This window comes from Carassius auratus, chromosome 36, assembly GCF_003368295.1.
Source record: "Carassius auratus strain Wakin chromosome 36, ASM336829v1, whole genome shotgun sequence".
NCBI classification, from domain to species: domain Eukaryota; kingdom Metazoa; phylum Chordata; class Actinopteri; order Cypriniformes; family Cyprinidae; genus Carassius; species Carassius auratus.
This window is the reverse complement of record NC_039278.1, coordinates 8,450,615-8,463,468: the sequence shown is the minus strand read 5'-3', so window position 1 is coordinate 8,463,468 and position 12,854 is coordinate 8,450,615. Positions and strand designations below refer to the sequence as shown.

At 34.8% G+C, this 12,854-nt stretch overlaps 1 protein-coding gene across 2 annotated transcripts in view; it reads right to left on the bottom strand.

Moving 5' to 3' along the window:
* Positions 1-3,232: 3,232 nt before the first annotated feature.
* Positions 3,233-12,854, bottom strand: part of LOC113055120 (receptor-type tyrosine-protein phosphatase gamma-like) — a 230,418-nt gene continuing 220,796 nt past the window's right edge. Inside the window, exons 18-29 of one of the 2 annotated variants that reach the window (XM_026221120.1) lie at positions 12,680-12,814; positions 12,456-12,581; positions 10,611-10,783; positions 10,379-10,514; positions 10,144-10,290; positions 8,890-8,983; positions 8,524-8,600; positions 8,191-8,319; positions 7,858-8,004; positions 6,675-6,817; positions 4,999-5,134; positions 3,233-3,981 (exon numbers count right to left, since the gene is read on the bottom strand). In XM_026221120.1, the coding sequence (XP_026076905.1) occupies positions 3,835-3,981; positions 4,999-5,134; positions 6,675-6,817; positions 7,858-8,004; positions 8,191-8,319; positions 8,524-8,600; positions 8,890-8,983; positions 10,144-10,290; positions 10,379-10,514; positions 10,611-10,783; positions 12,456-12,581; positions 12,680-12,814 (1,590 nt within the window). In that variant the 3' untranslated portion in view covers positions 3,233-3,834. Of the gene's footprint in view, positions 3,982-4,998; positions 5,135-6,674; positions 6,818-7,857; positions 8,005-8,190; positions 8,320-8,523; positions 8,601-8,889; positions 8,984-10,143; positions 10,291-10,378; positions 10,515-10,610; positions 10,784-12,446; positions 12,582-12,679; positions 12,815-12,854 lie in introns of both variants that reach the window. The other variant, XM_026221119.1, reaches the window with a different exon arrangement.

The following is a 12,854-nucleotide window of genomic DNA, read 5'->3' as shown; positions in this document are numbered from 1 at the left end:
CATATTTTGAATATTATGTTCAAGCTTGTATTCCATATATATATATATATATATATATATATACACACACACACACACACACACATTATGCTTACATATACATTTGTTATTGTAGTTTAAACTGGGGCCTTTTCTTATTTACACCCACAGCCTAAAAATGCAAATTTCAGCTTGTTATCTTTATTGGTTTGAATAAATAAATAAATAAATTGATGTTTCTGAAAGTAATTTTGAGATAAAAAAAAAAAAAAAAAAAAACGGGATACACACCAACATGAAACTTCTATAGAAAATATAGGCTAGGCCTATATATGAACAATTTATTAACATATAGCCATAATTTGAGAATTGGGTGTTTGTCAACATTGCACGTGGTCGGATATTCAAGCACAGTCTCATGAAAATGTGTATAAAAAGTATGCCAAATAAAAATGAAAACTTGTGGTATGTATATATATATATATATATATATATATATATATATATATATATATATATATATATACCTCACAGACTTGAGGGTGCTCACGGAGACGGCTCCAGAAGGACACTGGCACTGCTTTACTCATTTATTTTGTTTTAAAATGTTTCCCAGTGACATTGTATTAAAAACCAGCCTTTTCTCCTGTTGCATAAAATTAGTCAAGCCGTACAAAGACACAGGCATACATAATTCACTAATGTCTGTTCCTGCACAATTTGAAGAAATCCTTTGTGGCGTATTAACAGCTATGACACAGTTTGACTGGGACATTGGAAAACATACAATCTGACTGTACGTCCTTCTGTTTTGTTTTTTGTTTCATTTTGTAATTAACTTTGCTTTGTCTCTTGAACCGTTTATGGTTTTCAGCAAAAACTCACCACATAATTGCTTCTGGCTCCTGATTATTGTTTTTATGCCCCTGACATCAGCATTTGTTCTGATTTAAATCTTTATTTGTGAAAAGCTAAATCAGGCTCTGTAATAATTACAGCAATTAGTACCATTCAGACTCCAGTCAGAGAGGAAAAAACAGCACCCAGACCTGCCAGAGAGACAAAGACTGTGGACACTGGGAGGCAGTGTTGTTCTTCTGCATTTCGTCTTCACTGAACCATCTTTACCCTTTGCTTGGGTACAACAACCGTAAAAGTGAACTTGCAAATATGAAAAGATGCCAGCCAGCTAATTTTGTTACAAAGGAAAATGTTGGAAACAGAAGCATTAAAATACAAATAACAAAAATCAAACACTTTAGACTCACCCCACGCAATGCATAACATGGAGATAAACTTAAAGTACATCAAAACTCATTTTATTTTATGTATAGCAATACAATTTACATATTAAATAACACTATAATAGAATGCTTTGATATAGCTTTCAACAAAAAAGAAAGAAAGAAAGAAACCCTTCATGAAAAATGAAAAACAACAACAACAAAATCCTCCTTGTGTTATACCAGATTAGAAAAAGTGTATAGGATGGTGACACCCACCTGCTTTGAAGCGTATTAATTGATTTACAAGATCTATTGCACTTCTGGACGATGAAACAGATTTTGTTTTGATTCAATAAGAAAAAAAAAAGAAAAAAAAAGACACTGCCTTAAGTTTGTGATTGGTGTGTGTTTGGAATGTGCCCCCTTCTGAAGGATTTGGGGACATATTGTGTTAACCACCAACGAGAACTAAAAAACAAACAAACAAAATGTATTTATATGAAAATATAAAAGATTGCAACTATTTACCAGGATACAAAGCTTTTAGAGACTGATGGGTTAATGAAGCAACAAAAGATATAAACTGTACATTTTTTAACATGATAATTTGTTTGCAAATGCTAGAGCAAGAAAAGGAAAAAAAAAGGGACACCACAGGACATAAATGTTAGAAAAGATTTATACAACCTGTCAGCTCCAGTTATCTCATGTGATGTACAAGCAAAGTCAGAATATTACCCCAAATGTTGGAGAGATGTGACTTCATTTTCCAGCCTCCTTCTTAGGAGAAACAAGACATGAACTGAATAAAAATCTTCAGTGTGTGTCTTCTCCATCTCAACAGCGTAACTGTCAGTCTTTCTAAAGAAGTTAAACAAAACAGCTACAGCTTTCTTCTTCACATCAAAAGAAATTAGTAATAGTGTACATTCTCATTCGTTTTACTATAGGAACAGAAAAAACACAAACTAAATAAGGGTGACCTGTCAAACAAACGTTTAGTGAAGCATCTTGGACAAAAATAAAACAAACAAACACTCAGAATGCAACACAAAAACAAAAAAGCAAAGCAAAACAAAATCAAACAAAGACAAAAAAAAAACACCAAGCAAAACAAAACACAGAAATGCAAAGCAAAAGTAATAATAAAAACAACAACAAAAAGCCAAGCAAAACAAAAATGCAAAACAAAACAAAACATAACAAAAACATGATTTTGTCTGTGCACATTTTAAAAAACATTCTTCTTTAGACTGCTTTACCCAATAATAAAAATAAAAACGTCCTCAGGCTTCAAGACTGAAGTGAACGACAGTTGTAGTCTTTGGTAAAAATTAATGAATCATGGGTCCTCCACAGGTTTTTGAAGCGATAAGACTGATTCTAATGTTTTTTTTTAGCAAGGCCTTTATGCTGTATGGCATGAGATAACGGTTTATGATATTACAGTAACTGTATTTCCTATCAGTATCTGAGAATCATTAAGAAGAAATGAGAGACATTAAAAGAGGTCAGTTTGGTGAAGAAATGCTCGAGTCTACAAGTTTCTAGTAAAACCAGTCAATACCAAACACAACACACACTTGTATCACACACACATACACACACCTGGCGAGGTGAAATGAGACTGTACAGAAGGCATCGAGAGACTTGTATACATTTTCCTCAAAGTTATGGGACGGCTTATGTCAGTGAACTATTAAAAAAACCCAGAACGAAAGTAGAGCGGTATAAAATTACAAAATTAAGTGGGCAAATAACAGAATTAACTACATTATGAGTTGCATGATGTCAGAACACGCTCAGTTGCACTCAAGTGATAAAAGTAGCAGCTTGCAGCATAAAGCAATGGATAAATCAAACCAGCAGGGGGTGCTAGAGAAGTCAAGGGCTCTGTGGATCATTCAACATAAAGAAGAGACTGTGACCGCTCCTCAAAGAGACATTTAACATTTACAAAAGCACAAGTTATCATGATATACCATATATTCTTATATATTAAAAGCAGAATATGAATCATACAAAAGTTCACAGTAGCTGTTTTAATACCACCTTTTGAAAGTAAATATGGGTTTAACTAGAGGCATAATGAGTCAATATACTACATGGGGTGCGCGAAATGATCAAAGCGAACAGAAATCAAAACTAACATCGTCTGTGAATCTGACGTTTTGGAAGTTGGACATGGGAATAATCTCTGTTTCCAGCATCTGAGGTGTGCGTGGAGACCGTTTTCGTTTGTGGCAGATGTTTCTAAAGCTTTATTATGAAATGTTGAAAATAAGGGCTTGACAGTGAGAAATGAAGTGAGTGAGAGAGACTGACTGTGGTCTAGACGGTGGAGTAGGCAGTAACACTGATATTTCCATAGTGCAAACTAGACAGAGCTGTTTCGTTTTGTTTGTCGCGAACTCAAAAAACGTCGGTGCAAATGTTCAGTAGGATAACATTTAAGACATAAAATGGCGAAAAAAATAAATATCAAAAACTTTTTATCAGTGTAAAAAAGTTATCAGGTTATTCTTTTAACCAAGAGTTCTGGCAAAAAAGGCCTCAGAAAAAGTCTGTCTTAGTCCTTGAAGTTTTACAAAGTTTGATTAAGTGCCTCTTCGTGCCTGATCGGGGGGCTTTAGACGAGCGACTCCATGCTTTCGGCCGCGTCCGATTCATCAGACATGGCCAGGCTGCCGTTTCTGTCCAGGGACATGGGGCTGGATCCGTTCTCTTTAGTGCTTATCAGGCTGAGCATAGCTTTGTAAAGGTACTGGTACTGTTCCTGAAACAGAGGCCGACATGAAAACATGACTTCACAATGGGGCACAGAGGAATGTTTTGAAGAAAATTGAGCTTGGAAATGGTACAACCAGACAAACAAACATGTACATGATGCCTGCTATGCACAATGCTACAACTTTGCTGTGTAGATACGACTCTCTAATGCCTCCTTTCAACTCCAGTCCAGTAGGTGGCAGAAATGCAGCATTTATCATGATGTGTAAAAATGTGATTTAATAAAATGCACTAAAAAGGCAGGAGAAAATAGATATTAAGGCCACATTTTATTCATTTGTCCCCTTCTTTTGAGTTAAAGTATGGCTATATTTTACTAATTTGTGAACAAATTGTGGTGTGGGCATGAACTCATGGCTGTGTTTTATTAATTAGTTGCCATGTTTTAGTTAAACCGTAGTCACACACGAATAATTTGAATAATCAGAAACAAGTTGTCTTATTTACTATTGTTTCCCTTCATTTAAGTCAGATAATGTTGGCACTGTACTGATTTGTTCTTATTTGCAAACAAATTAAGTCATGGGAACAAGTTTGTGGCCACATTTTATTATTTTGTTCCCTTGTTTTAAATAAATCGTGGCCAAATTGTACTGATGCATTCTAATAAATAAGTTGTGGCTATGAACTTGTGTCCACGTTTTATTAATTCGACCCTCATTTTAGTGAGAGTGTGGGCACATTTTCCTAATTCAGTCTAATTTGTGAACTAATTAAATTGTTGGAACCAATTGGTGGCCATATTTGATTAATTTGTTCCATTGTTTTAGTTTGATTTCATTTATAATTCAGGTACAAATTAAGTAGTTGTGGAAACATAGTTTTCTTTTCCTTAGCTTTTTTTGCTTGTCGATCATTTTAATTTTGGGAAGAACAAATGCCATTTTATCCCTTAAAGTGAGAGACAATGTACTGCCCAGACATGTTCTTTATGTGTTCTGCAGAAGAAATAGGCATTTAAGGTTTAAAAGGTGAGTAGATGACTCTCAGTATAAACTCTTACAATGTCGGTAAAGACTCCTGGTCTCATGAGGTTGATCATCTTGGCCACCTGGTAGACCCCCGCAGCTCCTTCACTCTCCAGCTGCTGGGACAGTGTGCTGAGAGCACATAACATCCCAGCAGACACTGCGCCAAACCTGTCCACACAAAATATAGGAGAATTTATACATAATATATCAACTCATTTTATCTCTTGTAATATGTCAGATTGAGAGATTATTCAATTGTCTTTTAATATTTATTAGTTTTTTACATTTTTCTTTTCTTTTGCAAAAAAAAAACCATGCACAATAAGACAAATAGGAAAAATAATGTGCATGAAAAAAGTATATATATACGAATACTGACAATTACGAACTTCTGGTTTCATTTCAATATACTATATGTGACGTTTCTATTTCTACAGATTTTTATTTTGTTCATTGCTTTTTCCGTCTCATTTTTATCTTAGTGTACATTCTCATTCGTTTTACTATAATAGGAACAGAAAAAACTAAACAAAATAAAGGTGACCTGTCAGACAAACAGATGTTTAGTGAAGCATCTTGGACAAAAATAAAACAAACAAACACACAGAACGCAAAAAAAAAAAAAAAAAAAAAACGAAAAAAAAAATAGCAAAGTAAAACAAAACATAAAAACAAAGAAAGAAAGAAAGAAAAAAACACAGAGCAAAACAAAAAACAGAAACACAATGCAAAAAAAATAATAAAAACAACAACAAAAAAGGCAAGCAAAACAAAAAACAAAAATGCAAAGCAACACAAAACAAAGACATGCTTTTGCCCGCGCACATTTCCAATGTGTTTTTCCTTCTCTCTCTGACAGCAGTGCAACGTTTCCCACCATAAACTCCATATTTAATTCTACAAGAATAGAATTCAGTACTATTTCTGTTGTTTGACAGCCTAAGGTGCTGTGATCCAATTAGTCCTAACGAGTATTCCTTAATATCAACTGACATCACTTTACAATAAAACGACTGACAACGGCCCCTTCATGTTTATTCATTATGGTAATGAGGCCTGCTTGCCTCATCTGATAAACATGGTGGGCTAATTTAGCTTTTCAAAATACGTAATGTTACTATGGTATCACCCCTAAGAGCTGTCTTAATTAGCATCGTCTTCATTACAGCCACAGATACGCTAGTCTGTCGAACGCTCCTCCTGCAGAAGTTGTTGACAGAAGCAAAGATCTGCCTCTATTGTGGAGCTATTTCTGCGCTCGCCGTCTCCCTGGTGTTTGCCGGGGAGCTTCTTATGTCTAGGAAGAATCTGAACTGTTTGAGTTTCTACAACGGAAGGTGTTTTGGTGCCACTCTGAAAATTGAGATTGAACTCGAAGCCTCCAGTGATTCACTCGAACGAGCTGAAGATAAGCAGTGGCCAAAAAGCTGTGTTTGGGAATCTGTAAGGCTGAATTTGGCTCAATTTGCATACTTTCATTAGATACAAAAAGAAAGTATTCACGCCTCAATTCACAAAGCATGAAAAAATGTTGTATTGTTCCAGTTTTGATGTGCTACATACTATATCAGATGCTTGATATACTGTATTAATATTGTGATGGAACCAGTGTTTCTATAAACCAGAGGCAGTTTCCACTAAATGCTGAGAATCAACAGGTTTTCTGAGCCAACTTGTAATTTTTTAAAAATAAAGGGTCATTACTCACTCATCATGCACTATAGTGGGTCCATCTCTGGTCATGGCTTCTTCTTTAATGACATTGATGAGCTCAAACGTGCTGCTGATGGGAGCATCTGGGTTTGGCCATCTTGGGCACTGAAAATGACGAACTTCTAAAACATAATCATCCTAAAAAGTAAAAGAACCAAAGAGAGAGATAATTATTTTCAATAGTAAAAAAAATATATAAATATTATTACATTACTTATACTATAATGTTATTATATTATATAAACTTGTATATAGACTATTTGTGCATATACTGTACTGTACAAACATTTGGGTCCAGTAAGATTTTTTTAAAATTCGGTTCAATTAAATTCAAGTTTATTTACAATACAAATCGTTACAAAGCAACTTTACAGAAAATTAAGTTTCTACAATATTTAATAGTAGCTTATAAGTGGTGACTGTCAGTTTGTGCGCATATGAATGGATTTTTCATTTTTAGCATTTTTATTCAGCAACAATGCATTAAATTGTCCAAAAATGCCAGTAAAGACATTTACAGTATAACGTTACAAAATATTTCTATTCAAATAAATGCAGTTTTTGTAATTAAATTGATTAAAGAATCCTGAAAAAAATTTATCACAGTTTTCACAAAAATACTAAGCAGCATTGAATAGTGAATATTAAAATGTTTTATGCATAATAATGATTTCTGAAGGATTATGTGACACTGATAAATGGTTTAATGATGCTGAAAATAATAAAAAATAGTTATCATAATAGTTCATAATAACAATACTGTTTTTTTTTATGCAATTAATGCAGTCTTGGTGAGCATAAGAGAAAAAAAAAACAATTCTTACCGATGGTACCCAAAATATATTATATACAATATCATATTATATTTTTCTATATAATATATATAATATTTATCTGTACATAATTAAATTGATAAAATAATGTTTATAATAAAGGTTGTACATTTTGTTTTATTTAAAATCTTGAAATATTCTATAACATAATATTAAAAGAAATGTATACTTAATTATATATCAAGTCTTGTTTAAATCCAAAACATTACAAATAAGTTTACGATTATTATAAATCATATAATAATATAACTAAAACAATACAACCATATTAGATTAAATATATATATATAGAATTATATATTATATGCAGTTTGAAATGAAATCTTTCCCTCCAAAGACACAGACCTGTGTGGCCTCCAGGATGAAGTCATGAATGATGATTTGCTCCTCATTGGAGAGGCAGAGTCTGTCTTTACTGATGAGAGTGACTGTAAACGCCTCACAGTTCATGGCTTCCTCTCGACTCGGCCAATACACAAACTCATCCTCCGCCTGTGGCAACAAACGTGAGTGAACATCAACGCCGAGTAATTAAAGACTTTCAGAAAGACTGATGCTCTTACAACCCATTGTCATATCTCCCTGCACTGCCTATAACATTCACTTGAGTTTCCCTCTTTAGAGGAAACACACCACTCAAGTCAAACAGGAAATTTGCAGATGCTCTTGAATACCTACCAGGCCCTGGTTGTCTGGTAACATGACGATGATTTGAGCGTTATGGTCCCAGATCATCCTCCAGAAATCTTTAGTGGTGTGAGGCAAGGGATGCTGGGTAATGATGAACTCATTGCTCCGGTAGTAACCCTAGTCGTAGCACGTAAACGTGCCATAAACAACAGGAGCAATAAGTTATTCTTGGCTTTAGGTATGCAACAGGTAGCGTATAAATCCAACATTACAGCAAATGTTCACTCGTATGACCATAAAACTGAAGTTTTCCGCAGAACACTGCATGCTAAATTCAGTACAGGTTAATGCTTAGTTGTACTGGGGGTGATGGGTACTCACCATTATATAAGATGCATTGATGTAATCAGTGCCTTTCATCCCAGGCAATGGTGCGAGACCAACACGTGCTCTTTCCGCTGAGAGGGACAAAAACAGCCAATCAGGGTGCAGAATACAAGAGCTGGTCAGTGATGTGATTTCATTAGCTCAAACTAACTGTTAGCTCAATTTTGAAAGCTGTGTTGCAGTTTGGATACTAGATTATCAGGCAAGAAGAATTGTCAGAGAAATCCAAGGTATGTGAAAAAGATTAACAATGAGTGGCCACATTACATCAGTATGCCACAGTAAACCATAATAACTCAACAAATACACAGCAAATAAATCAGATGTGCTATTTTATTTAAATGAGGTTATGTTACTCACATGGGACGACAGAAGAGTTGCGGTTCTTCTCCTTGTTGCATTCTTTGTGAGCACTGAAGCACTCCACAAATCTTGCATTGCACTGAGTCACCAACTGAACATAAAGTAGAACTAATTACTTTTTCTTTATTTCAAAGTAGTGTGAAACATCGCAAAAGACAATGTCAATATTTTGAATTTAAAAGCAAGGAAATGTTCCTCGTTGCAGTCAACCAAACTGCAGTTTAAGAACAGTCAAGGCTCAACAAAGCAAAGCAAAACAAAGCAAAGCAAAGCAAAGCAAAGCAAAGCAAAGCAAAACACAAAACAAAGCAAAGCAAAACAAAACAAAACACAAAACAAAACAAAAAGCAAAGAAAAACACAAAACAAAACCAAAACAAAGCAAAAAATCAAAACAAAGCAAAGCAAAACAAAACAAAACAAAACAAAACAAAGCAATTCAAAGCAAAAAAGCAAAGCAAAACAGAACAAGGCAAAGCAAAGCAAGGCAAAAAAGCAAAGCAAAGCAAAACAAAAAGCAAAACAAAGCAAAGCAAAGCAAAGCAAAACACAAAACAAAACAAAGCAAAACAAAGCAAAGCAATTCAAAGCAATTCAAAGCAAAAAAGCAAAACAAAGCAAAACAAAGCAAAACAAAGCAAAACAAAGCAAAACAAGGCAAAGCAAAGCAAAGCAAAGCAAGGCAAAAAATCAAAACAAAACAAAAAGCAAAACAAAGCAAATCAAAGCAAAGCAAAAAACAAAAACAAAACAAAACAAAACAAAACAAAACAAAACAAAACAAAACAAAACAAAACAATCAATGTTTATATATAAACATCATTACATACTACAAATGCAACCTGGAGATTTAAGAGGAAGGAAATATGTCCTGCAGTTGTAGCCTACCAAATAAAATGTAATGTTGATCTATATTCAGGTATTGGATCCGAACCAAAAAGAACCATAAAATGTGAGAATTTCGGGCTCAATAAAATATTTTATAAACTCATGAAACTCAAGCGAGCCACATATCACACATTTTGCCCGCACAGAACCTGTCAAGCTTCGGTTGTAAGTCACAGTGTCTGAAATGATAGCGCAACAAGCGATAAAAATGAACCAGTTTGTGGTTCAAAATTCTTCTCTGCATAAATATGCATTAAAAATCAAATCTCTTCTGATATGCAGAGAATGTGTCATGCATTGTAATAAGTGCTGACAGACAGACTGCTTGTCTAAGTGACGGCGTAAGGAAAGAGATAATCCCCACCTTGAACTGCTTTTCAAGTCGTGTTTTGCCCCCTGGGCCAGGCGTCAGGATGTTGTTGACGTAACTGTGCAGCTGACTGGAGGGCACCTCTGTTTCCTTCCCAAGAATGGCTTCCATCAAGGCATCGTGGATGAAGATATACTGCTCCTAAACACACAGAGACAGACAAACAGAGAGGTAAAGAGACATCCTATATGACCTCCACAAACAGTACAGATTCAGACTGGTGGCTCACCTCCGTCTGGACCAGGTAGTTTCTCTGAGTTCGGATATGTTTGAGGAAACCCAGTACATTGACTGAGCTTTTATCCTTCAGCTGCTGCAGCATGCTGTCAATCACAATGTAAGTTCCTGTCCTGCCCACGCCAGCACTGAAGAAGACACATTAATAGCATATAAAACAGTTTGTTTATTGCTCTCTATAGCCATCTTATCAGCCAGTGTGTGTGTGTGTGTGTGTGTTTTACCTGCAGTGCACAAGCATGGGGCCCATCTCTGGAGTCTGTGCGGCAGAGGACTTCCTGACGAAGGTGAGCACAGGTAATGTGTATTCAGGGACGCCCATATCCGGCCACTGAGTGTAGTGATACTGCAATACTGTTCTTTCACTCTGACGGCTCTTAGTGTTACCCTTCTGACCCTGCAAACAAACACACACACACACAAACAGGTGAAAGTTTTACATCTACAAATGACCGTTTCAACATAAAAGAACAAAGAAGAACAACATAGACTGTTTTATAATTTAAGCCAGAACAAGACACAACACAAAACAGCAATGCTAAACAACAAAGCGAAACGAAACACAACGAAATAAAAAAAATAAAAAATAAAAAAATAAAAATAAAAACAGGGACTGGCTTTCTTAACCCTGACTTCATTCTAAACGGAAAATGCATTGCATATTCACTGAGCCTTAATATTATCTGCATTATTTAACCTATGTATTAGTTGTTGTTTTTTTACTAGAGATAATAGTCCACAAGTCACTTTGAAGTCTCCTGTTTTACTATATTTGAGGATATTTTCAGAAACCTTCACCCTGACAAGTAGAGCGAAAAGTATTTTTTTTTTCTGAAAAAAAGTACACACTGATATATGCAATTGTATCTAATGATAAAGAAACATAAAAACCCATGATCGATCCTTCTATCTTCTCATTCAAACTTGCAGTGAAGATGTGTGATAATGCTGTACAGAAGCAGAAGGTCAGCTTTCTATTTTTTATTTTATTTTATTTTACCATACATTACCATACATAAATTTTTTTATTTTCTGTAAAATAGTGGCTAGCGGCCTTGGTGTGACTCTATGAAAGAGATTTACGGAGAGAGCAGATCACTCTCACTGATGCTGTGAAGGCCAGGACCTTGCATAAGCCTCTTAAAGAGTTTTTCCTCTGGCTTTTAATGACCAAACCCTCCACAATCCTTCTCCCAGGTGAAGGAAAGCAGGTCAAACCATGTGTAATTACTGTGTGGATCTTTCTGTGAAAGATGTGCCTTTTCCAGTTTGATGAGCTGAGAACATAAATGCTTATAAAACAGTCTAAATGTGTCTCATAGTAGTCTACCAAACTGCAGTTTAAGAACAGTCAGGGCTCACCAAAACAAAACACAAACAAAGCAAAGCAAAGCAAAAATCTAAAAAAAAAAATAAAAAATAAAAAAATAAAATAAAAACACAATAAAACAAAACAAAACAAAACAAATCATAACAAAACAAAACAAAACAAATCAGAACAAAACAAAACAAAACAAAAAAAAATCACAACAAAAAACAAAACAAAGAGCAAACAATTGAAACTGTAAAGTGCTTCTTATACAGAAATTTTGATAGTTTACATATAAATTCCCAGTAAAAGGGTTGAGTTTTTAGATCTACTCGATTGACAAATTTAACAAAACATAAATTAAGAGAAGTTATTTAATAATACAGTGTCAACTAATACCTACATGTACTAAAATCTGAAAACATACAGAAAAACAGTGACATTTCTAGTTTCCATTTCCATATACTTCAGTTTTATGAAAAAAAAAAAAATCAGTTAACTCCTTTTCTGCTAATGTGTTTCAAAAAATATCTAAATTAAATAAAAGTTGGCATAAGCTATTCATTGCTAAAGTCATTTCTAATACATAAATCTATATTTTATTGTATGCTTTTTTCCCCATTAAGGTTAATTTTATACAGTTTGTTGTTGGTACATCAATCCCATTCATTTTCCCGTCACTTGATTTTGATTTAAATTAACAGCAGTAGAGGAGGAGGAGTGTAAGGGGAGAAATAAAAAAGCTGCTTACCTTCCTTACTTTTGTGTTTCTGATAGTGAAGACGCGGAGTGTGTAGCACGCCATCACTTTGGTTCTCTTCACAGTCACCACAATATTACCGTATTCCTCACTGTTCTCTGTCGGCCAGTACTGGTCGCATTTTCTCTGTGAGACACACACAGAAAGAAAACAAAAGAGGCAATATAAAACAAATGATTATTTAATGTTTCTGAAACTGTAACGGCTGTGACATGATAACTCACTCTGCCTTTCTCCACCAGGTTAGTGATCATGACTATAACGCAGGTGTTTTGTTCCCACACCATCCGCCAGAAGTCCTCGAATGTGGACTTGAGGGGACCCTGAGCTGCAATGTAGGCCTTGGGTTTATTGTAGCCCTGTAGAGGAGAAAGATCCAGAAATATACATCACACACAC